The 27976-nt window shown below is 22.5% G+C and overlaps 8 protein-coding genes across 8 annotated transcripts; 1 reads left to right on the plus strand and 7 right to left on the minus strand.

Annotated features, from left to right (window-relative positions):
• Positions 1-1335: 1335 nt before the first annotated feature.
• PCHAS_0300100 (fam-a protein) lies at positions 1336-2765 on the plus strand (the record flags this gene model as incomplete). The annotated part of the gene is made up of 6 exons (XM_016799233.1): positions 1336-1466; positions 1607-1841; positions 1932-2001; positions 2162-2271; positions 2366-2596; positions 2742-2765. 6 exons carry the CDS (start codon positions 1336-1338, stop codon positions 2763-2765), a joined length of 801 nt encoding a protein of 266 aa, XP_016653127.1.
• A 1923-nt stretch (positions 2766-4688) lies between these two features.
• Positions 4689-5812, minus strand: PCHAS_0300200 (CIR protein; the record flags this gene model as incomplete). The annotated part of the gene is made up of 3 exons (XM_016799238.1): positions 4689-4754; positions 4859-5659; positions 5798-5812. 3 exons carry the CDS (start codon positions 5810-5812, stop codon positions 4689-4691), a joined length of 882 nt encoding a protein of 293 aa, XP_016653128.1.
• Positions 5813-8299: 2487 nt separating this feature from the next.
• Positions 8300-9370, minus strand: PCHAS_0300300 (CIR protein; the record flags this gene model as incomplete). The annotated part of the gene is made up of 3 exons (XM_016799244.1): positions 8300-8365; positions 8454-9221; positions 9359-9370. 3 exons carry the CDS (start codon positions 9368-9370, stop codon positions 8300-8302), a joined length of 846 nt encoding a protein of 281 aa, XP_016653129.1.
• A 2281-nt stretch (positions 9371-11651) lies between these two features.
• Positions 11652-12809, minus strand: PCHAS_0300400 (CIR protein; the record flags this gene model as incomplete). Its single annotated transcript, XM_016799252.1, has 3 exons — positions 11652-11786; positions 11891-12640; positions 12777-12809. 3 exons carry the CDS (start codon positions 12807-12809, stop codon positions 11652-11654), a joined length of 918 nt encoding a protein of 305 aa, XP_016653130.1.
• Positions 12810-16085: 3276 nt separating this feature from the next.
• Positions 16086-17272, minus strand: PCHAS_0300600 (CIR protein; the record flags this gene model as incomplete). Its single annotated transcript, XM_016799260.1, has 3 exons — positions 16086-16178; positions 16275-17102; positions 17240-17272. 3 exons carry the CDS (start codon positions 17270-17272, stop codon positions 16086-16088), a joined length of 954 nt encoding a protein of 317 aa, XP_016653131.1.
• A 2591-nt stretch (positions 17273-19863) lies between these two features.
• PCHAS_0300700 (CIR protein) lies at positions 19864-21806 on the minus strand (the record flags this gene model as incomplete). Its single annotated transcript, XM_016799267.1, has 3 exons — positions 19864-19950; positions 20038-21669; positions 21789-21806. The coding sequence occupies 3 exons, from the start codon at positions 21804-21806 to the stop codon at positions 19864-19866; spliced, it is 1737 nt and encodes a 578-aa protein (XP_016653132.1).
• A 1355-nt stretch (positions 21807-23161) lies between these two features.
• PCHAS_0300800 (CIR protein) lies at positions 23162-24362 on the minus strand (the record flags this gene model as incomplete). The annotated part of the gene is made up of 3 exons (XM_016799276.1): positions 23162-23254; positions 23358-24209; positions 24348-24362. 3 exons carry the CDS (start codon positions 24360-24362, stop codon positions 23162-23164), a joined length of 960 nt encoding a protein of 319 aa, XP_016653133.1.
• Positions 24363-26292: 1930 nt separating this feature from the next.
• On the minus strand, positions 26293-27484 carry PCHAS_0300900 (CIR protein; the record flags this gene model as incomplete). Its single annotated transcript, XM_016799283.1, has 3 exons — positions 26293-26376; positions 26482-27333; positions 27470-27484. 3 exons carry the CDS (start codon positions 27482-27484, stop codon positions 26293-26295), a joined length of 951 nt encoding a protein of 316 aa, XP_016653134.1.
• Between the last annotated feature and the right edge of the window lie 492 nt (positions 27485-27976).

Consider the following 27976-nt stretch of genomic DNA (forward strand, 5'->3'; position numbering starts at 1 on the left):
AACCCTAAACCCTGAACCCTAAACCCTGAACCCTAAACCCTAAACCCTAAACCCTGAACCCTAAACCCTAAACCCTAAACCCTGAACCCTAAACCCTGAACCCTAAACCCTAAACCCTAAACCCTGAACCCTAAACCCTGAACCCTAAACCCTGAACCCTAAACCCTGAACCCTAAACCCTGAACCCTAAACCCTAAACCCTAAACCCTAAACCCTAAACCCTAAACCCTAAACCCTAAACCCTAAACCCTGAACCCTAAACCCTGAACCCTAAACCCTGAACCCTAAACCCTGAACCCTAAAACCTGAACCCTAAACCCTAAACCCTAAACCCTAAACCCTAAACCCTAAACCAAAACCCTAAAACCAAAACCCTAAAACCAAAACCTTAAAACCAAAACCTTAAAACCAAAACCTTAAAACCAAAACCATTAATATATTTATTTAAAAAAACCTCTTATTTATACGATCCTATATTTTAATTAAATTCCAATTTCCCCGATAAAACAGTAATAAAAATTTTATATATGAAGTCATAATCAAATTCATTTTGAGTAATTGTCTATGCTATAATATGGACAGATGAATACACATATTTATAATATTAATGAAATAAATATGTATATAATTTAATATAAGATTATAAATTGAGATACACAAAATATAAATCGAAATTCGACATATCGATGTTATTTATAACAAAATAAAGATTTATGAAAGCATTTTTTACGATGTCTAAAAAAACATATGTCAATAAAAAATAATACTATAAAAAATTATTTCTTTTCCAAAAAAAATTCACTTTTTTTTATTTCATTATTTTATATTGTTGTTAAAATTTTAATTTGTATTAATAGAAATTGTTTTGCATACTTTTACTTATTTGCCATCAATTTATAAGATTTATGGTTGGCATATATTATATTTTAAAACAGTTAAAATGGAATTGCCATGATATATATAATTTAATATACCCCTGATCACTAAATAGTGAATACTTAAAGAACTGAAACCCGATTAATCATGTAGAGAATACAGACGCGTCACTAAATTCTATATTCTATATGTATTATTAATATACAATAATATTTTAAAAAATAATTATGTATAAAAATCGGATAAGTGTATGACATAAAAAAATAAATAAACAACTAAATAACAAATAAATAAAATTTTTAAATTATTTATATTTTTTAAGTAAATAGTAGTTTTTTATACTTTATTGGAAAAAATTGTTTTCTTTATTTTTAATTATATTTATACTATTTTTCGAGTTAATTTTTAATTAAAAAAAAATACTATATATTTTTTAATATTTTGTTTGTAAAGTTCAAAATGAATAAATTTTATATTCAAATCGTTTTATTTATTTTAAGCATTTTTATATATGCAAATAATGAAGCCCTTGCAGCTGATGCCGCTCAAATAAAATCTGCGCAACCCAAATTCAAAAAACGTTATCCTACGTAAGAAAATACAACAATATATATATTACATATTTCATTATGATAATATTAAATACATGCATATACAACAATGTCATATACAAATACAATACATTTATTTCTGTACACATTAAAAATATGTTCATTTTTATCAATGATAGTTCAAGAGAAATATATGAAAACAACAAGCACTTATTATGTACAAATCCCGAAGAAACAATAGAAGCGGAAAAACTTATGAAAGAAGTTGTAAAACATTTAGAATACCATGCAACAAGTAAAGATGGTTATAGATTACATCAATACGACTCTTATAGTGGTGTAGATTTTTATATAAAAAAGCATAACGATACAAATGTTGAAAAAATACAATATAAAGTTTATAGCAGCAATAAGGTAACGAATAACGAACAATATAAGTTTTATAAACCAAATTAAATTCAAAAATTGTTATAACTTATATATATTTATCTGTGTTTCCATTAGTATAATAAAGTAATAAGCGAGATATGGGATCCCGATAGTAACACTTTCCTCGATAATGGCTCTGATAAAGGTATACATAATTAGTCAAATTAACATATTATTGTTACCATTTATTCGAAAATTCCCGATCTATTATTTCCATTGTTATATGATGCTATTTATTGTTTCCCATATTTCAAACTCATGATATTTTAATTTCATCTATGCAATTTTATAATATTGTTTTTTAGTAAAAATTGAACGTGTGTACAATCCAAATTTAGTATTGATACAACAACGTTACAAAAATGGGCCGCTGAGCCGTGAGAAATATTTTTATGCTTTAGTCAAAAAAGTTCAAGTAAGGAAACCTTTCCTCTTCTGTTTCATTATAAATAGTATTTCTCATATTATAACATGCAATTTATTCAAATACACTTTTATTAATTTTGTAGATATCGCATGACACAACTATAATTGCCATGGTTTCACCAAATGTAAATGATCACCACCCTTCCAATATAAAATATAAAAACCCAATAATAGAAAATGCAAATTCATTCAAAATTGATATTGATTCTGAAGATTATATTAGAAGAGGAAAACTAAAAAAAACGTTTGTTAACATAGCTGGATACTACATTCAAAAATGCTGCACTCATGTTGATGTCACCTATGTCGAATCTGTAAGCAATATATAAATTTAATAGCTTATTCCAACAATTGTTAAAAAAATAGTGTTTTAAATAAATGTGCATATTTATAATATATACTATAATTTGCAAAAATTTTAATGCTTTATATATTCATCCATTTATGTTTTTTTCGTAGATTACTGGGCGTTCTTTCTTTTAACAAAAATAGATTATTGGAAAAACTTGGGATTATTTTTCCTTCATATATAAACATGTATTTCATATAAATATTTTAGCATCATAATATTAGAAGATTTGTGTTAATAATACGATTTATTTGCATTATAATAATGTGTTGTGTATACAAATTGATTATGTCGTTTAATATTAGGATGCATCTATATGTATTAATTCATGAAAACTACAAATGTAAGTATTATAATTTATGAAAATATTTATTTATGGCTTATTTTTATATTATTATGATAACTCATTTTTTATACTCAAAATCGATAAGTTGTTTTGTCTTTTACTATTTCTGTGATTTTAACTGTTCTTGTAAAACAAATAATTTTCATTAGGAATTCTATATTTTATTAATTCTATCATAGATAATACTATTTTAAGTTAAAGGCTATTCAGTAAACACTGATATTTTAATACATGATAATATGGAATAATAAAAAGACATCTAACATGAATTTAGTTATTAACGTTTTCTTCAATCATTCGGTTTTTTAGATACAAAAACACATATACCAAATTATGTCTTTAACAAATATATATCCTTGATGCCTTTACGATGCATTGTTATATGCCATTTATTTGTTATTTATTCAATAAGACGAATATATATAGAAAACATTTGTATGTAGCATATAGGATATATGAGGTTATTCTTTACATTTTAACAAAATAGTAGCATTTTTTCAATAATAAATAATTCATTATATAATAAATTTATTTTTTTAAAAGGTTTTATATATTATTAACTACTATTATTCATAAAATTTTGGAAAAAACAATAATCAGGCATTAATAATACTTTAAAATGACATCTTTATATAGATTACGAAAATAACAAATGATAATGTTATATTCAACTATTACATAAAAATACACATTCTATTTATTTATTGAACATAATAATTTATAAAAACAACTGATTTACTTATTTATTATTGTTATATATTTATATGTACTTTTAAATATAGAACCATGAATATTTCAGCTTTAGTTATTTTACAACAAATGTAAGACATTAATTAAATTTATAATTCCAAAAAATCGTTTGTTCTTTTATAAACAAAAAAAATCAACAAAAAAAATCAGCAAAAAAAATAAATTAATAAATGATATAGGATTATCCTGCAAATGGTTGTATATATTTAATAATTCCATTTTCTCATCAACCCAACAACTTACTTATCTCCATTACTTTCTTCATTTATCATCGGGTTCAAGATGTGCTGAGAGAGGATATTGTTTTAAATGCTCTTTCAGATGAAATTATAATAAATTACTTACTTATAATTCCATTCTACATCAGTTTCTCATATTAAATATTTTAATTATTTAAATCAACGTCTTTTCTATAACCAAATCGATACTTTGGGATCATCTGTCTATATCTATTTCGATATTTGTTCGATTATCCCATAAGCTATTAACCTCAAATTAACAATAAAATACAAAACGTACATAATGTAGTTCAATACATTTACCATTAAGTTATATTAATACGAAACCCAATTATTATAATTTTTCCTATACATATTTAAAACAATTCTTTAAACTAATAAAAGTTATCAAATTATTAAAAAGTATGCAAAATTATATGTAATGTGGTACTTAATCATAACCCATATATGGGTTCCATAAATACAACTTTAACCCTGATCCACTACATAAAATCATATAAAAATTATACAAAAAACATGCAAAATTATGCAGGAGTGCAATAATTTACACATATAGCTTTATATTTTATTGATTATATTATTTAAATATTCTTATAGACCTCAAATTAGGTTCCAAAGTTATTTATCTCCAATAGACAGTTTCTTAACACATATCAATCATTATTACTGTTCCTGGAATAATCATTACTCTTCGAATTATATGTTAAGATTCGTTTTCTTCTTTATTTTTTTAGCCTTTTTCCTAAATATTGTTTTTGAGATCGTTTACCAAATCCAAATAATGAATACTAATATAAAAATGGTAATCGTATATACATTTTTTGATAATCGCATATAAGGGATCACGAAAGTAAGTTTTAAATATTATATTTTTAAATTCCTTATTATTTACCTTATAAGCAATTCTCAAGAAAAATGGTATTGTAAATGTCAATAAAACTGGAATTAACTTGATTGTTATCGACGAACTTGATGATGCAAATTCAGAACCTTTTTCAGAGCCTTTTACACTATATTGTATTTGTTCTATCGTTGGAAGGGATGAACTATCTTTACATTTATTTTTTAAATTATCATAATCGTTAAATAAAATAGTCAATATTTTTCTATATGATTGATTTCCAATAACGCTAGGATCTTCATTAAATTGATTATATTTTTCAACAAATTCTTTAGCATCTTCCGAGCATTTTGCGCAACTATTATTTTTTGCATCGAATTTATTATACATATTACATAATGATTTCAATGGAGCATAAAAATTAGATATACCATTAATATCCATATTCATCAAATCTTGGTTTTTATTTATAAAATCCATGTAAATATTATAAGCTTCAACATCAACCATTTTTTGAATATCACTCTCTTTGTCCTTTATATATTTATTATGAAAATCATTTAGATTTCTGATCCCGTCGTATGACATTAGATTTATTTTATAACATAACCACAAAATAGCGTATTCAGAAAGTTTATTATCTTCTAAAATATCGTCAACAACCGATTTAAAATATGTAAGCAATTTTATAATAGCAAAGTTAACATTTTGGATGTTACTATCACATTCTCCATTAGTCTTCATCCCCTCGTTAGGGCAATAATCGTTAAATGTCGTATCATTTTTAATTTGTACATTTGAACCATTCAGTTTCACAATAATACCATTATCGATCCCAATAATTAATCCACACTACGAATATATTTTACGAATTAAAGAAAAGAATATGTTGATGTAAATTTTACTAAAATTAAAATTAATATAATTTATAGGCTATTCAATATATGAATTTTATGCGAAGAGCATATTTTGTTTAAAAAAATTATGTACCAATTTCTTAGACATTATAATGAAATTCTGTTAAATTTAGATATTATGCGGGGTGATATGATTATATATATTGCATAAAATGTATGTTATATTTACTTAAGCTCTTTGCATAGAAATTATCTTTAGTTAAACACAGTGTACTTATTTTATGGAAATTAGCTAAATTATCTTAAATAGATGGTTGCTTAATACACTTTTACCATATCTATATATGATACATTTTATACAAAAAATGCTATTATTACTATAATCATTAAAGGAATATAAATATATATTTAATAAAATAGGTTAAATATTTATATACTTGTTTCTAATATTATATAATATAGTTTTTTCTATAATTATAGCATTAGCAAGTTACATGCTTCATTTTCTATGGAAATTACATAAATTTATATTATTTTTATTTAATATAGATAAATTCATAATTCATTTTAATGTGTTCAATAAATTTATATTTATTCCTATGTACATCAATTTAGAAATATGCCTTATTGGGTTATTTTATAATATATTTTGAGCATCTTTTCTACGGTTTAAAAAAACAATTAGCACTCAACCATGAGCAATTTATAAGTTTAAATAAGTCTTCAAATTCATATTATTTTTAAAATAATACATAATAAACATTAATATTTAACACATAAATAACTATTGATGCAAATTTTAAAATATAATAGAAAATTATGTGAAATTAGGTTGCTATATTGCACTTTAAGAGGAAAAATATATGATATATTTGCTCTTTTAACACATTAATTTAGATGAATACTCTCTAAATATTCTGAATTGCTCATTTTATCTTATATATTCTGTTATTATAGTTATCAATGTATATGCATTCAAATAATTTATTAAAATTATATGATAAATAATGCCATTTTAAATTAAAAAAAATGATTATTTACAAATACTGATAATATGGAATAATAAAAAGACATTTAACATTAATTGATAATTTAACCATTTCTTCATTTATCCAGGTTTTTATAATATAAAACTTCATATCCTCAACTGTATCTTTAACAAAATATGTAACGTTGATACCTTTATAATGCACTATTGTATATCATTGACTTATTATTCATTCAATAAAACATAATTTTATATATCTCTGTTAGAAAATATCATTATATTTTTATATAATTTTTTACTGAATATGCATAAAAAACTATTCTATATTGAAATGTATGATATAGATTTAGTGGGCAATTGCTAATATTTATAAAAAATTTATTATGAATTTTTTCAATAATAAATTATTTTATAAATAAATATATGTTAATCATTCATTATGTTGTAATGTTTTATTTTTAAAATTATATAAATATATTTAAAATTGAAAATTAACTGAGTCATTCTAGCAACATCATATTTATCCAGATCATAATATTATATAATTTCGTATTATAATTATATAAATATGTTTTTTAAATTATACTTATGATTTTAGTTACGCATAATAATAGTAATAAACGAATTTACATATTTATCATTTTAATACTTATATTGAGTTTTAAAATCGTGTTCATAGAATCTGAGCCCCAAATAAAAGCTATTAATAATTTTATCATATAAATAATCGTTTTTTCTTTTATAAAGAAAAAAATCGCCAAAAAATAAAATAATAATTGCCATATAATTTTCTACATGCTTAATAATTACATTTTCCCATAAACTCAACAGCTCCTTTCTTATCTTCATTACTTTCTTCATTTATCATCCGGTTCAGGTGGCAACGAGCAAGGGAATCGTTTTAACTGTCATTTTGGTTTAAATTATAATAAATTATTTTTTTTATTCCCATTTTCTCCCTCAGTTTCTCATGTTAAATATTATAATAATTTAAATCAACGTCTCTTCTATAACTATATCGATACTTTGGATTCATCTTTCTATATCGATTCCAATATTTGATCAATTGATCCATAAACAATTAATCACAAATTAGAAATAAAATACAAAAGACATAGTTCAACACAATATCATTAAGTTATATAAATAAGAAATGGAAATCATATATTTTGTCAAAATGTATTACTTTATTCGGTCCTTTTCATAGTCATCTTCATCCTCATTTGTTCTCTTACATATTTAGACTTAATATAAATCTTAACAAGTCCAACATATCCTATACATATTTTAATAATTTGTTTCCTATATATATTTAAAACAATTCCTTAAACTAATAAATATTATCAAATTATTAAAAACTATAAAAAAATAAATGCGATATAATATTTAACTCTAACCCACATGTGGGTTCCACAAACATAACCTTAACCATGATTCACAACATAAAAACTATACAAAAATACAATAAATATACACATATAATATTATATTTTATTGATTGTATTATTTAAATATTCGTATAAACCCCAAATCATGATCAAAAATTACTTTTTCCAAATAGAAACTTTCTTAACATATATCAATTATTATTACTATTCCTGGAATAATCATTCTTTTCGAACCATATATAATGATTCATTTTCTTCTTTATTTTTTTAGCCTTTCTCTTAAATGTTTCCTTTGGACTCGTTTATGAAATCCAAATAATGAATTCTAATATAAAAATGGTAAACGTATTTATATTTTTTGATAATCCCATATAATGAATCACGAACATAATTTTAAATTCCTTATTATTTACCTTATAAGCAATTCCCAAGAAAAATGGTATTGAAAATGTCAATAAAACTGGAATTAGTTTTCTTGGTATCGATGAACTTGGTGGTGCTTTTATCTCTGAAAGAGTTGGAACATCGTTACAAGAACTACAATTTTTAGCACAACCATTTTTAAAACTATTATAATCATTAAATAAAGCATACAATATTTGGCTATATAAATTATTTTCAGTAATCCTATTATCGTCATTAAGTTTATTAAATTCATTAGCAAAATCTTGAGCATCTCGTGAACAACTTGTGTATTTTTCTTTTTTTTCATCACATTCAGTATACAATTTACATAATGCTTTTAATGCTTCATAAAGTCTAGACATTTCTTTAATATCAATAGGCATCGAATATATTTTTTTATTTATAATATCTTTACAACTATTATAAGCTTCACCAGACATTTTCTCAATATCCTTCTTATTATCCTTTATATATACATCATAAATATCTTTTAGATTACTGACTCCATTTTGTGAGTTTTTATTTAGTTTATGGCATAACCATAAAACAGCGTATTGAGCAAGTTTATCATTTTCTAAATTATTGTCATTACAACTCTTAAAATGATTTAGCAATGTTATAAAATAAGAGCTAATTATTGCTTCATAAGAATAACATGTGCCTTCCTCATCCTTGGCAGTACAATACTTACTCTGTATTTTATCAAATTCAATCATTGCAATTAAATTATCCACCTTCACGGTAATCTTTCTATCTAACCGGTTAATTACTTTACACTATGAAAATATTATAAAAATTAATAAAAAATATATTAATATATATATGTTACTAAAATGAAGATTAATGAATTTATAGACGATCTAACATATAAATCACATGAGAAGAGCATATTTTATTTAAAAAAATTATATACCAGGTTATCCATTGTAATGAAATTATGTTATAATTTGGAGATTATGTGGGATGACAATATTTATATATATTGTATGAAATATATGTTGTATTTAGTTAAACTCTTTACAGATCAATTATCTTTCGTTAACCATATTATTCTTAATTTTAACTTCATATAAAATAATAATACAGTAATATTACTAAAATCATATTATACTCATTTTATGATAATTAACTAAATTACCTTAAATAGATAGTTGCTTAATATACTTTTGTCATATGTATATGTAATGCATTTTATACAAAAAATGCTATTATTATTATAATCCTTAAGGGCATATAAATAGTTATTTAATAAGATATATTTGTTTCTTATAACATATAATATAGATTTTTCTAAATTTATAGTATTTTCAAATTAAGTTACATGGTCCATTTTCTATTCAAATTACATAAATTTATATTATTTTTAATGAATAGAAATAGATTCATAATCCATTTTAATGTGTTCAATAACTTTATTATTAATACTACGCACATCAATTTAGAAATATACCTTATTGGGTTATTTTATAATATATTTTGAGCATCTTTTATACGGTTTGAAACAACATTTAGCACTGAGACCATATTTATTGAGTTATTTATAAGCTTAAATAAGTTTTTAAATGCCGATTATTTTTAAAATAATACATAGTAAATATTAAACATATAACATAAATATGTGTTGATGCAAATTTTAAAATATAATAGAAAACTATGTGCAATTAGGTTGCTATATTGCACTTGAAGAGGAAAAATATATGATATATTTTCTCTTTTAATATATAAATATTTGCTAAATGATCTTTATTGCTCATTATATCTCATATATTCTATTGTTATAGTTATCAATGTATATGCATTCAAATAATTTATTAGAATTATATGATAAATAATGCTATTTTAAATTAAAAAAAATGATTATTTACAAACACTGATAATATGGAATAATAAAAAGACATTTAACATTAATTGAGACTTTAACCCGTTCTTCATTTATCCAGGTTTTTATAATATAAAAATACATATCCCCAACTGTATCTTTAACAAAATATGTAACGTTGATACATTTATAATGCACTATTGTATATCATTGACTTATTATTCATTCAATAAAACATAAAATTATATATCTCTGTTAGAAAATACCATTATATTTTTATATAATTTTCTACTGAATATTTATAGAAAACAATTGTATGCAACATATAACAGGGGTTTATAGGGGCATTTTTTTAATTTTTATTATGAATTTTTTCAATAATAAATTATTTTATAAAATAGATATTTATTATTCATTCATTATGTTAATCATGTTTTTATTCTATAATTATATAAATAAATTTATAATTGAAATATAAGTGAACCATTCCAACAACATCATATTTATGCAGATCATAATAATATAAATATATTTTTTAATTGTACTTTTGAGTTTAGTTACCTATAATAATAAATGAATTTACTTATTTATCATTTTAATACTTATATAGAGTTTTAAAATCAGGTTCATAGAATCTGAACCACCAAATAAAGTTATTAATAAATTTATCATATAAATAATCGTTTTTTCTTTTAAAACAAAATAAATTAACAAAAAAATAAATTAATAAATGACATATGGTCGGCTTACATAAGTTTGTATATATTTAATAATCACATTTTCTCATCAACTCAACAACTTCTTTTTTCATTTATCATACAGTCCATGTGGTATTGGGATATGAAATCATAATAAATATTTTCACCCAAATTACCATATTAAACGTTGCAATTATTCAAATCGATGTTGTCTTATAGAATCAAATCGGCACTTTGGATTCATCTTTCGATGTCGATTCCAATATTTTATCAATTGATCTATAAACCATTAATCATAAATTAACAATAAACACAAAAAGTGCATAGTTCAACATATTTACTATTAAGTTATATTAACACGAAATCCAATTATTATAAGTTTTCCTATACTTTTTTTAATAATTTATTTCCTATACATATTTAAAACAATTACTTAAACTAATATATTATCAAATTATACAGAATTAAACATAATTTAACACTTAACTATAACCCGAATATGGGTTCCACAAACACAACTTTAACCCTGATTCACAACATAAAAACATACATAAAATATATAATAAATATACATATATAACTTTATGTTTTATTGATTACATTATTTAAATATTCTTATAAACCCAAAAATTATGTTCCAAATTATGGCCAAAAATTGATTATTTCCAAATAGTCAGCCTTAATATATATCAATAATTATTACTATTCCTGGAATAATCACTCTCTTCGAGTAATAAATAATTATACACTTTCCTCTTTGCTTTTTTTCGTTTTTCTCTTAAATATTGTTTTTGAGATCGTTTACCAAATCCAAATAATGAATACTAATATAAAAATGGTAATCGTATATACATTTTTTGATAATCCCATATAAAGAATTACAAAAATAAATTTTAAAGATTATATTTTTAAATTCCTTTTTATTTACCTTATAAGCAAATTCCAAGAAAATAGGTATTGCAACAAATATAAATGTAATTGGAATTAACGTAACTTTTATTGAAAAACCTCGTGGATAAACTGGGAGGGATGGAAAATTGGTACATTTTTTTTGTAAATTGTTATAATCAGTTGATAATATAGATAATATTTGACTATATAGACTGTCATCAATACCAGTATCATTATTATTAAGAAGTACTTCATATTTTTCAGCAAAATCGTTAGCATAATCCAAATTTTTTTCGCAATCCGGATGTTCATCACTAATTTGATCATACAAATAATATAATATATTAAATGGGGCTTCAAGTTTAAATATATCATTAATATTCATATCCATCAAATCTTTTTTTTTATCTATAATTGCCTTATAAGTCAGACCATCACCACCATTTATATTCTCATTATAATAATTATTTGTATCTATATAACTTTTATAAAAATCACTTAATTTTTTGATTATAGGATTATCCTTTATTTTTAGTTTATAACTTAACCATAAAATAGCGTATTCGGCAAGTTTATCATCGTCTAAATTACACTTTGTCTTTAAATTTTCTAGCAAATAAATAACACCAGAACTAATCATTTCATAATAACCACTACATTTATCATTGTTTTTTGGTTTATCCTTGTAATCACAATAATTGTGGATTGCTTCATTATTTACTTTAGTTTGTGTTCCATCATCTTCATCATCATCAAAATAGCCATTGATCGTAACAAATTCTTTATACTACAAATATATTTTATGAATTAAACAAAAAAACGTATTAATATAAATATTAATCAAATGAAAATCAATATAATTTATGGACGATACAACATATAAAACACATGCGAAGATAATATTTTATTTAAAAATTGTATACCACATCCTCAATCTTATAACTTGGGTTTCTCATAATTTGGAGATTATGAGGGATAATAATATTTATATATATTACGTAAATATTTGTTGTATCTATTTAAGCTCTTTACATAGTAATTATATTTCGTTAAACATGTTATACTTATTTATGGCAATTATCTAAATAACCTTAAATGGATAGTTGCTTAATATACTTTTACCATATGTATATATGATACATTTATACAAAAAATGCTATTATTACTATAATCCTTAAAAATACATAAATAGTTATTTAATAAGATATATTACATTTTTATATACTTGTTTCTTATATATAGTATAGATTTTTCTAAGATTATAGTATTTTTAAATTAAGTTACATACTCAATTTTCTATTCAAATTAGATAAATTTATATTATTTGTTTAATATAGATAAATTCATAACCAATTTTAATAAATCCAATAACTTTATTTTTATTCCTATAAACTCAATTTAAAAATATATCTTATTTGGTAATTTTATAATATATTTTACGCACCTTTTATACTATTTAAAACGAAAATTAGCACTAAACCCGTATTTGTTGAGCTATTTATAATCTTAATTAATTCTTTGAATGCATATTGTTTTTAAAATAATACTTAGCAAATATTAGTTTATAACACATAAATAACTATTGATGCAAGTTTAAAGTATAATTGAAAACTAAGTGTAATTAGGCTGTTATGTTACCCTTTGTTAGGGGAGAGATAAAAGATATATTTGCTCTTTTAATATATAAATTATTCGATAAATGCTTTGTATTGTTCATTTCTATCTTATGTATTCTAATTTTCTAATTGTCAATGTGTATACATTCAGATAATTTATTAAAAAATTAATATTTTATTAATTATATGATAAAATATTGCTATTTTAGATTAAAAAAAGATGAATTACAAACACTAATAATATAATGCACTCTAATGTGTAATAATAAAAATGAATTGATAAAATTGAATCTTTAACTGTTTCCCATCAATCAAGTTTTTTAGAATATAAAACCTCATATCCCAATTGGTATCTTTAACAAAATATATAACATTGATGCCTTTATAACGCACTGTTATACCCATTGATTTATCATTCATTCAATAAAAAATATATTTATATATCTCTGTTAAAAAATACATTATATTTTTATATGATTTTTTACTGAATATGCATAAAAAACATTCTATATCGAAATGCATGAAGAGATATAAAGGGGCACTTTTTATATTTTTTTAAAAACTTTATTATGAAATATTTCAATACTATTTATTAGTAAAGTATTTTATTATATTATATCTGTAAGCATATAATAATAATGCTATTCTATCTATAATACTATTTGTCATTATTAAAGAAAAATATGATATGAAAATTTATTAATATATTTATATTTTATCTTTTAACCATTTTAAAATATAATTTATTTATACCTCAAAATTATAAACTTAAAATATTGTATATATAGTTCAATTTTTATTGTGTTATTAAAAATGTTAGATGCATAATATGCCTTTTATAGATAACGCTGTATTGTCGAACATCGATCGATTGTTTATGAATCTATATTTTATTATTATATATTAGTAGTTTGTTTAATTAATGTTACAAACACATATATTAATCTGAATATATATTGTAATATAGAGGAATATTCAAAATGGTTTTTATTATAATCTATAGATGCCTATTCAGTTTTGTTATTACAGTTTTGTTTGGGAACTTTATAATTGAAATTAAAATAAATATGATACAAATAATAAATTTTTCTAATATGTTTCATCAAATAAAGAAACATAATGTGCTATTCATGATTCAATATCACCCCTGATTAACAAGACTTATATAATAAATAATAAGGATTCTTATATATCGTTATCCAAAAATTACCAATAAAATGTAACATGTGAAGTTATAGTATTGCCAAATTTAATATATACGAACGAATTAGATATAGTATTATGGCTTATGGAAATATGTTCAGTACACCCTTTCATATTAATGGCCATCCCCCTTTGGGGGGTGCATATTTAGGAATAATCTCAAGATTAAACATACGAGATGGAGCATATATTTAATCACCATTTATAGAACAACAATATTATAAATTATAAATATATTATTTCGTAATAACAATATATTTAAATTCCGAAATTGAGAATTTGCATATGTAATATCCTAATATATATTATTAGTTAAAAAAATTTTATTATTATGTGCTTTTTCGATAAAATTAATATTAGTATTTAATTATATGAAATTTTTACAATAAAAAATATTTTAATATTAGTTATAATTATTAGAACAAAATATGATATGAAAATTTATTAATATATTTATATTTTATCTTTTAACCATTTTAAAATATAATTTATTTATACCTCTAAATTATAAAACTTAAAATAGTGTATATTTAGTTCAATTTTTATTGGGTTATTAAAAATGGTAGATGCATAAAACATCTTTTATAGGTAATGTTGTATCGTCGATTCTCGATCGATATTTATGATTACCTATTATATATTGTAAATGCTTAATTAATGTTTAAAACACATATGTAATCTGAATATATATTGTAATATAGAGGAATATTCAAAATGAATTTTATTATAATAAAAGCTATATATATATATTATACTTTATGGAAATATATGCTATGTGACCCCTTTCATATTAATGGATACGGTCATTTGGAGATGCATATTTGGATTTCATTTCGGGATTAAACATACGGGAATGGTAAATATATTTTATCAACATTTACAGACCCAAAATATTATCAAACTATAAAAAATTATATTATAATATATTCCGAACCATAACTCAAAGTCCAGATACAGTGAACAAAACAATAACCCATAATGCATAACCTTGACCCATAAAACATAAACACCTCGGTATCAAGAATATTAGAATCGAAAAAAATTTAATTATATATATTTTTTGATTTTGCAACTTTATGTTTCATTATTTTATTTGTATTTTTTTAAATCATTTTTATATAAACAATAAATATTATTAAAAATTATACAAATTAAATGTAATGTAGTACATAACCCTAACCCATAACATAAAAATCATATAAAAATTATACAAAAAACATGCAAAATTATGCAGGAGTGCAATCATTTACACATATAGCTTTATATTTTATTGAATATATTATTTAAATGCTTTTATAAACACAAAAAATATGCTCCAAAAATATCGTCAAAAATGACTTGTTTCCAAATAGACATATTCTTAACATATATCAATCATTATTATTGTTCCTAGAATAATCGTTAATCTTCGAATCATATATTAAGTTCCATTTTCTTCGTTGTTTTTTTTAATTTGTTTCTTCTATATTGTCTTTGAAATAGTTTATCAATTCCAAATAATGAATACTAATATAAAAATGGGAAAATTATTATATATTTTTTCATATAAGGGATCACAAAATATAAATTAAATATTATACTTTTTAATTCCTTATTATTTACCTTATAAGAAACTACCAAGAAAAGTGATATTACAGAAAATGTCGATAAAACTGGAATTACTGTGTTTAATGTCGATGAACTTGATGGTGTAGCGTCAGGAGTGTCCCCCAATGTTTCTCCAGAATCTTTTACAGAATTATCTACAGTTTTTTTTTGGGGGGTTAATTGTGAAATAGATGAAAAACTGCAAGATCCTTTACAATATTTATTTATTAAATTATTATGATCATTTAATAATGTAGACAATATTTGACTAAATGAACTGTCTATTATATGATTAGAATCTTCATTAAGATTTTTAAATTGATCAGCAAAATTTGCAGCATATTTCGAATATTCTTTGCAAAACGATTTTTGATCAGAAATTTCATGATACAAATAATATAATATATTAAATGGGGCTTCAAGTTTAAATATTTCATTAATATTCATATCCATCAAATCTTTTTTTTTATTTATAATATCCTTATAAGTCGAACCATCACCATTTATTTTATCTTTATAACACTTATTTTTTTCTATATAATTATTATAAAAATCATTTAGATTTGTGACTGTATTATTTTTCTTTATTTTTAGTTTATAAATTAACCATAAAATAGCGTATTCGGCAAGTTTATCATCGTCTAAATTACACTTCTTCTTTAAATCTTTTAGCAAATGAATAACACCCGAACTAGTCATTTCAAAATAATCAAGACATTTATTACTATCTGATCTATCCTCGTAATCACAATAATTGTGGATTTCTTCATTAGTTACTTGAGTTTTTGTTCCATCCTTTTCATCCTCATAAAAATAGTTACTGATCGTCTTAATTGTACTATACTACAAATATATTTTATGAATTAAACAAAAAAACGTATTAATATAAATGCTAATCAAATGAAAATTAATATAATTTATGGACGATACAACATATAAAACACATGCGAAGAGAATATTTTATTTAAAAAATTGTATACCACATCCTCAATCTTATAACTTGATTCTGCCATAATTTGGAGATTATGAGGGATAATAATATTTATATATATTACGTAAATATTTGTTGTATCTATTTAAGCTCTTTGCATATCAATTATATTTCGTTAAACATGGTATACATATTTTATGGCAATTAACATCATAATTTTCATTTCTTTGAACCATGTTTTACTAATTTATATATAATACAACATGTGCATGATACTACTATTTTTTTAATAAAAAACTTTCAAATATTATATACTATACACATATAAAGAACTAACAAATAATATATATTGTATTTAAATTGTTAAAATGTTCGTTATGCCTCATTACTTGTGTATCATTAATATATTAATGTATTCTATTATTTTGTATAATATGTTGAATCTTATTTATAAACAATATAAAATAATTTTTGTTTTAAATATAATATTTAAAAATAAATGGTGTGTATTTATTTTCCTAAATGTGTGAAATATAGTGTGTAAACGTTTTGATTTATTTATACCGATTAAAAGCATTTTAAAGTGTGCAATAATTTTTTATATCCTAATATCCATCTATATATATGCATTATAACGGATAATTGAGTGCATATTTATTTATCTTTTTACGATTAAAAAACATATCTTATAAGGTTAAGTTATTCGAGCTAATTATAAAGTTAAATATTTCACTATATAGAATATTGTTTTAGAATAATAATTAGTATATATAATAAAGCGGTTTTATGACATCAAAATGGGCCTAATAAAACAGTTTTCATATAAATTACTTTAAACTGTGTAGTTGTTTAATTTTATAATCGTACTAATACTTCGGTTGGAATGATCAGTTAATGTGGGAAAATGCAACATAATTTACCTTTTACATACCCCAATTTTACTAGAACCCAAACATATGTTATGTATTCCATATTTTATAATAAAAAACTATACTTTAAGGAAAACTATATAATCATTAATAGAATTGTTATTTGGGCTGGTAGTGCTAATGCTAATATTAGCACATTAAAAAAATACTAATTCAAAATTGTAATATTTCATTTGGCATTCTATGCATACAATTTTAATTTATCATGCCTTTAAGAATATATATAATGAATTTATACCCATATAGGCCATCAAATACACATAGTATATTTGTTCATATTTAGTAACATGCAAATTTATTATTACTATTATTGTTGTATTGGCATACCCCTCTATAGTACAATGAGATAATTAATGCACTCAAAAAGAGTACTTTAAGCCAATTAATAATTTCCCTTGTTCCATTGCTTTAATAAATAACATTTTAGAGCATATATATTATTTCGTAATAACATATATTTAAATTATAAAATTGAGAGTTTGTATATACATGATATCCTAATATATATATTATTAGTTAAAAAAAAATTATTATTATGTGCGTTTTCGATAAAATTAATATTATTATTTAATTGTATGAAATTTTTATAATAAAAATTTTTTTTAATATTAGTTATTAATAAAGTATTTTATTTTATATGTATAAGCATATAATAATAATTATAGTTCTATTTATCATATTATTTATAATTATTAGAGCATAATATGATATGAAAATTTATTAGCATACTTATATTTTATTTTTTAACTATTTTTAAATTTAATTTATTTATGCCTCAAAACTATAAAATTTAAAATATTATGTATATAGTTCAATTTTTATTGTGTTATTAAAAATGGTAGATGCATAAAACATCTTTTATGGATAATGTTGTATTGTCGATTCGAAATCGATATTTTATGAATCTATATTTTATGAATATTTATTATATTTTGTAATATGTTTAAAACACATATGTAATCTGAATATATATTGTAATGTAGAGGAATATTCAAAATGAATTTTATTATAATCTAAAACTATATGTATATTATACTTTATGGAAATATATGCTATGTGACCCCTTTCATATTAATGGATACGGTCATTTGGGGCTGCATATTTGGATTTCATTTCGGGATTAAACATACAGAGGTGGTACATATATTTAATCAACATTTATTGACAAATATATATGATCAAATTATAAACAATTTAATAAAAATATAATCATAACCACAAACCTTCAACTTTACAAAAAATATAGACAATTAAATTTATCATTCTATAGTGTCTCGTTTTCTTTTATAAACAAAAAAAATAACAAAAAAAATAACAAAAAAAATCACAAAAAAATCAACAAAAAAATCACAAAAAATCACAAAAACATCACAAAAACATCACAAAAACATCACAAAAACATCACAAAAACATCACAAAAACATCACAAAAACATCACAAAAACATCACAAAAACATCACAAAAACATCACAAAAACATCACAAAAACATCACAAAAACATCACAAAAACATCACAAAAACATCACAAAAAAATCTACAAAAACACAAAAAAATCTACAAAAAAATCAACAAAAAAAATTAATTAATAAATGGTGCAGGGTATCTTGCATAAGTTTGTATATATTTAATAATGAACCTTTTCCCCATAAACGGAATTTATAAGTTTTAATGTGTGTTTTTTTTGACTATATGATTTTATAATTATTTGTATCTTCTTTCTTCTATCACTTAAGTTTATAACTGTTCATGTCGTTTTATTTACACCAAACAAACTTGGAACTTTTTTCATTTTTTTTCTTTTTAATTTCTTTCTCCGGTCAAATACCAAAAACTAACATAAAATTATAAAAAATGAATAATATTTTACAGTGAGGAAATATTTTAAAAATAGTACACTTCATAATTTTCTTTTATTTACCTTGTACATAATAGCTAAAGTAATGGATATTATAATAACTATAATTGGAATTCCAATTTTTTTGTATTCTTTGAATATAAATATATCACCTATTCCTATTGTTCCATTTCCTTTTGTTTCGGTTCCTGGATTTTCTGATTTAATCACTTGATCTTCAACCGTTTTTTCACCTCCTTGATCGCTTTTATCAGAATTTTGGATTCCAGATGATGTTTGAGGTGAATCTTTTTGGGGTGGTGATTGCTCATCCTCTTCACCGCCTGATCCAGATTGATTATCATCTGAATCACCAGGGGAATCTACTTCATTAGAATCGGTATTTATACTATTAATAATTTCTTTAAAAAAATTACTATATTTATAGTAGGTATTTTCTAAATTAGTCAAAGATGTACTATATAATTTCTTAATAGTATCTGTGCTCTCTGTAATTCTTTCCTTAATCATTTCAAACGAAGTAATTGCATCATTTAATTTCTCCACACCTTGAAATGAGACACTTAAAATTAAAGGTTCAGTATTAAAAAGATCCCCTAGCGTACTTTGAGTTCCATTTTCTACTGGAGCTCTATCTGATCCATCTTGTTCACTGCCTGATCCTTCTTTATCATCTTGTCCATCATCTGTATTTAATTCCCCCTTATCTTTATCTCCTTTCCCATCATTTGAATCTTCTGATCCACCTACTGATGGTCCTGTATCACCACTTGCACCCCCTGTATTTCCTTCACTATTGTCTGAAGTCTTTAAATCAATTTTAGAATCGTCTTGTACATTTGATGAACTTAATTCTCCTGTTTTAGTTTTTTCTAATGCAGTACTGCTTTGTGAAGATGATGGTGTTTCTTCCGAAGAACGTGGTAATCCTGGTGGGTCCGTTGGTTTTGACATTGTAATTTTGTTATGCAGGGATTTACATTTTGAATTATTGAAGTTATATGATTTAAAACCTTTCACTGCGTTCATCTCTCCTCCATCTGGTTTTGTAAGTTTTTTAAGATTAGTTTCTAAATTAATCTTTGAATCAGTTTCCTTAATAGCATAATTTCTAAAATCATCATATATACCTTTTAATTTATTCAATAAATTAAGATATGATTGGCATTTATGAATATCATTATAAATTGATATATATTGATTAGAACATTCGGTAGAATTCGTAATATGGTTCGTAATTTCGTCACGTTTTTTTTCATAATCTGTAATTGTTTTACATATTTTATCAAGTAATTTATAAAATTCGCTCATATACCTAAGATTCGCTTCTTTCAAACCCTGCTGCATATTTAAAAAAATCCAATAATCAAATATTCCTTTATGTTTCTCTAAATACTCTTCATAAGCCTGATTTAAAGTAATTTTTTTGTCTTTTTCTTCGCTTTTGTCATGTATCTTAAATAATTTATCACTTAGCCACATCAATAAATATTCATCATATTTATTATACTCATTTGCTTCTATTGATACTTTGAATTGCTTAAATATATATGCGGCCAAAGCATTAATACCAGCTTCATTTGTTTTACAAACACCATTATAGCAATAATATTTGATGGTTGAGTGTTTGTTAATTATCTTCGTATTGACATTTTCGCCTTTAAAATAACTATCAGCTATATTAAGATATTTACACTAAGAAATATTTATAAAAATATACATTAATTCAAAATTTATTCAAATAAAATTTAATATAATTTAAACATAATAAAATTAAGGATAAATATGTTTTATTTTAAAATAAGGTTATTTACCATTAGTTTGTGATCCATTGTAATGGAATTTTGTTTTTTAACTGTAGATTGACATCATATTATTTTTACATAAAACTTATATACTACACCAAAAAATTTATGCAATTATTTGTCTTTATATGTCAAATTGCCAATAGTTAAACACACTATTAGCATTTTTCTTAATAATAATAGTTTAAAATAATATACAATAATATAATTAAATAAAACTTATATTAAGTTTTGTTGCAATTCAGGTAAGTATGCTTATTTTGCGATTTTTTTGAAACATTTTTATCATATACGAAATATCGCTATTCTTAATAACATTTGGAATAGCTTCATTGTATAATTTTGTTTGACATTTCAATATCTTTAAATAAAACACATTCTCTAATTATTATACGCTATAATATGTAATAACTTTGCTTATGTGCTAACATTTCTTTATATATAAATATAATAATGAATAGTTTCAAGTGCACATATTATCTAATTTGTAAAATTAAAAAAGTGTAACACACAAATTAAATTAATTAAGCTACTACAATTAAAATGAATCATGAATATAAATTAGTTTTAGGATCATAGTTAGTATATATAAAGTCCATATTATTCTTTTTATCCTTATTATTTATTTAGCATATAAATAATGTTTTCCCTTTTATAATTAAAAAAATAAATTAATAAAGGGACGGGGTCGATTGAATAGCATTCTCTATATTAATTAATTTCATTTTCTTATCAACTAAATTTACAAATGTTTTTATGTTTTTTCCTTACTTCCATTTTCCCCACAATTTCTCATAATAAATATTAAATTATTTAAATCGACGTTATATTATAAAATCAAATCGATACTTTGGATTTATTTTTCTGTATCGATTCCGACATTTGATCGATTCTCCCAATACCATCTACCCAAAATTAACAATAAATATAAAAAATACATAGTTCAACACATTTATCATTAAGTTATATTAATACGAAATGCAATTATTATAATTTTTCCTATACATATTTTTAATAACTTATTTCCTATATATATTTAAAACAATTCGTTAAGCTAATAAATATTATCAAATTATTAAAAATTATACTTAATTAAATACATCTAGTACTTAACCATAACCCATATATGGGTTCCATAAACACAACCTTAACCCTGATCCACAACATAAAAATCATATAAAAAATATACACAAATCATGCAAAAATACAATAATTATACATATATAACTTTATATTTTATTGATTATATTATTTAATTATTCTTATAGACCCAAAAATTGTGATCAAAAATTATGGTCAAAAATTATTTATTTCCAAATAGACAGTTTCTTAACATATATCAATCATTATTACTATTCCTGGAATAATTATTACTCTTCGAATCATATATAATGATTCAGTTTCTTCTTTATTTTTTTTAGTTTTTCTCTAAAATTTTGTCTTTGAACTCGTTTATCAAATCCAAATAATGAATACTAATATAAAAATGGTAATCGTATATTCATTTTTTGATAATCACATATAAGGAGTCACTAAAATAAGTTTTTAATATTATATTTTAAATTCCTTATTATTTACCTTATAAGCAATTCCCAAGAAAATTGGTATTGAAAATATCAATAAAATTGGAATTAATTTGCTTGCTATCGACGAATTTGATGTTGTAACGTCAGAAATGTGTACAGAATTATCTATAGGAGTTTTTCCATAACTTTCTACGGAATTTGGTGGAGAAATTTTTTTGAGTTTTATCGATGGAAGAGTTGGTAAATTGATAGATTGGCAATTGCCACATTTCTTTTTTAAATTATCATAATCATTTGATAAAGTAAGCCATACTTGATAATATGGACTATCTTTAGCAACATTAGGATCTTCATTAAGTTTTTTGAAACTTTTAACGAATTCTTCAGCATATTGCGAACATTTTGTGCAATCTGGATTTTTTTCTTTATCCTCATCATACATATTACATAAAATTTGTAATGCTTCATAAAATTTAGATATAACATTAATTTCCATACTCATCAATTCTAGTTTTTTATTTATATGTTTTTTACTAATCTTATCATCACTATCATCAATTATTTTCTGATTATAATTCGTATTTTTTTCTATATGTTTAGTATACAAATCGTATACTGTTGTTATTCCTTTTTGTGGGTTTTGATTTAGTTTATAACTTAACCATAAAATAGCATATTCAGCAAGTTTATCCCCCTCGAATTTTTCCTCATCATTACTGCTATTAAAATTTTCTAAAAAAAATATAAAAGCAGCACTAACTATTTCATCATAACCAAAGCACTCTATTGTATTATAATTCTTCTTTAAGGGGCAATAAGATTTGAGCATGTCATCATATTCAACATATGATACATCAGTCACTTCCAATTTAATTAAAGTATCGATCTTGTGAATGTGTTCACACTACGAATATATTTTACGAATTAAAGAAAAACATATATTAATGTAAATGCTACTAAAATGAGAATTGATATAACATATAGGTGATCCAACATATGAGTTACATGCGAAGAACATATTTTATTTAAAAAAATTATATACCACTTCCTTAAACATTATAATGAAATTCTGTTATAATTTGCTGATTATGAGAGATGGCAATATTTATATATATTGGATAAAATATATTTTGCATTTGGTTAATCTATTTACATAGAAATTGTCTTTAGTTAAACATATTTACTTATTTTATGACAATTAGCTAAATTATCTTAAATAGATGGTTAATTAACACACATTTGCCATATGTATATATGATGCATTTTATACAAAAAATACTATTCTTACTAACATCTGGTATAACATTATTATAAAAATTGGTATCTTTTTACGATGAAATTAAAGCATGTTTTCTTATATTATGTTTAAATATATAAAAGGAATGTATTTATATCTTATGTTTTAATAATTACCCTTCTAAAACTTAAATACTGTATAAACCTAAAAAATTATTAATTATATTATTACTATGCTCCTTAAAAGTATATAAATAGTTATTTAATAAGATATATTACATTTTTATATACTTGTTTCTTATAATATATAATAGTTTGTTCTAAAATTATAGTATTTCAAATTAAGTTACATACTCCATTTTCTATTCAAATTACATAAATTTATATTATTTTTATTTAATATAGGTAAATTCATGATCCATTTTAATATATCTAATAACTTTATTTTTATTTCTATGTATCTCAATTTAGAAATTTATCTTATTGGGCAATTTTATAATATATTCTGAGCATATTTTCTGCAATTTATAGCAACAATTAGCAATGAACCCGTATTTATTGAGTTATTTATAAGCTCAAATACGTTTTAAAATACATATTATTTTTTAAATAATAGATAGTAAATGCTAAATATATAACACATAAATAAGTATTGATGCAATTTTTAAAGTATAATAAAAAATGATGTGGAATTGTGTTGCTATATTACACTTTAAGAGGAAAAAGATATTATATATTTGCTCTTTTAATATATAAATTTAGATAAATATTCGCTGCATGGTCTCAGGGTTAATTTTATCTTATATTCTATTTTTATAGTTATCAGTGTATATGCATTAAATAATTTATTAAAAATTCTATATTTTGTTATTCTATGATAAAATAATGCTATTTTATATTAAAAAAACGATGATTTATTAAGTGCTGATAATATATTGCATGCTAATATGGAATTATAAAAAGACATTTAACATGAATTGAGTCTTTAACCCATTCTCCATCGATCCAGTTTTTTTAAATATAAAACCGTATATCCCCAATTGTATCCTTAACAAAATATGTAACATTGGTACCTTTATAATGCACTATTACATTCCATTGATTTAATATTCATTCAATAAAACAAATATTTATATATTTCTGTTAGAAAATACCATTATATTTTATATAAATTTTTTACTGAATATCTATAGAAAACAATTGCATGTAACATATAACAGGGATTCATGGCTATTGTTTATATTTTTTTTAAATTTCATTATTTTTTTCAGTAATATATGATTTTATAAAAAATATTTTTTAATCATTCATTATGTTAGTAATGTTTTTATTCTTAGAATTATATAAATAAATTTATAATTGGAAATTAAGTGAACCACCCCAACAACATCATCATTATATATATAATAATAGTTGATCATTTAGTATTATAATTATATAAATATTTTTTTAATTATACATATGAACTTATTTGCCTATATTAATAATAAAATTTACATATTTATAATTTTAATACTTATATAGAGTTTTTAAATCAGGTTCATAGAATCTGAACCCCAAAATAAAAGTCGTTAATTAAATTTTTCATATAAATAATCGTTTTTTCTTTTATAAACAAAAAATATAAAAAAATAAATGGTACAGGATTATCCTGCATATTTTTGTATATATTTAATAATCCCATTTTTCATCAACCCAATTTATAATTATTCCAATTGGCTCTTTTCGATGAATGCATTTGTAACGCCATTTTAGGCTCTCTTTTGATCACTCAAATTTATAATCTTTTTCATGGCTTTTCTTTTCGACTTTTTTCGCCATACGGGTGTTAAATACTAACATAAAAATAAAAATATATAATTATTTGTCTTTTTATGCACTCAAAAAATATGTTGTAATGTATATTTTTTAAATTTATATTTTTGAATTGTAATACTTACCTTATATGAAATTCCTAAAATAATGGGTATTAAAATTAATGGGACTGCGATGTAGGGTAGTTTATTTCCATTGTTTATACTTGTGGGGGTTACTGGTAGGCCTGGTAAACTAATTCCGGGGGGTGTACCTATTTCTGAAACATCAATTGCCGGTTCCTTAGCCTCTGGTTCTTGCCATTTTTTTGCACATGTTTCTTCACAGCTCTTTGCTCCTTCGGGTATTGTAAAAGTTGGAAGTTGATCTTTATTATTGTTAGCTTCTCTAAATTTATCATAATCTTTTTTTAAATTTGACAACACACGACAATATGGATTACAAATCTCTTTCCAGGGAAATTGAATAATACATGAATGATACGAATCAACACATTTTTTAGCACTTTCTATGCATTTATTGGTGTCTGAAGAGCCATTACATGTATTAATTGTTTCACATATTCCTTTAAGTAATCTATAAAGTCTCTTCAAATATTCAGAATGAATTCCCATCATATCTTTTATTTTTTCTATGGATTCACTATGTTCTCCAAACCAATCATTTTGTTTAAGTATTTCATACATAGTACCTCTTATAATCTCTATATTCTGATCTTGGCTAATTTTATAATTAAACCATAAAATAGCGTATTGAGCAAGTTTATCACCATCTAACTCTTCCTCATCAATACTCTTAACATATTCTAGCAATCCCATAATACCAGAGTTGAGAAATTCCCTATTAGTATCACATTTTCCTTTTCCATCCTTTCCACTGAGAGAACAAAAAGCTTTGAATATCTCATCTTTAAACGTATAGTTTTGAGTATTTTTATCGAAGACAACATTTTCATCAACAAATTTAATTGCTCCACACTACGAATATATTTACGAATTAAAGAAAAGAATGTATTAATATAAATGTTATTAAAATGAAAATTAATATAATTTATAGGCGATTCAGCATATTAATCACATATGAAGACATATTATATTTAACAAATTTATATACCAATTCCTCAGACATTATAATGGCATTTAATTATAAATATTACGCCTAAATAAATATGTGTTACTTGTAAATATATATGATTAAGCATATACTTACTGTTTATAACAATTGGATTAATGTAAAATAATAATAAATGTGGTTAAAAAGAATATTAAATTTCATTTATGTCTATTTAGCTAAATTCCCTTAATATGCAACATGTTCAAGCATGCTTAATCATATAATAGAAAAAATAAACAAATATATAATATTATTGTCAATATTCAGGTTAGTCTATTACACAATTTTTATAACCTTGTAATAGTTTAAATAAAGTATATCTCCTAATTGTTATACGTTTTCACATAGAAAATAAAAATATATTTTTTTGTTTTTTAAATAAAATAATTTAAAAAATTGTATTAGTATAAATATTTAAATAACCAAACATAAATTGCTATCCGAATTGTTCAAAACATGATTGTGTCTCATCATTAGACACCCTTAATGCACTTATATAAGTTATTA

Source organism: Plasmodium chabaudi (genome assembly GCF_900002335.3).
Source record: "Plasmodium chabaudi chabaudi strain AS genome assembly, chromosome: 3".
Lineage (NCBI taxonomy): Eukaryota > Apicomplexa > Aconoidasida > Haemosporida > Plasmodiidae > Plasmodium > Plasmodium chabaudi.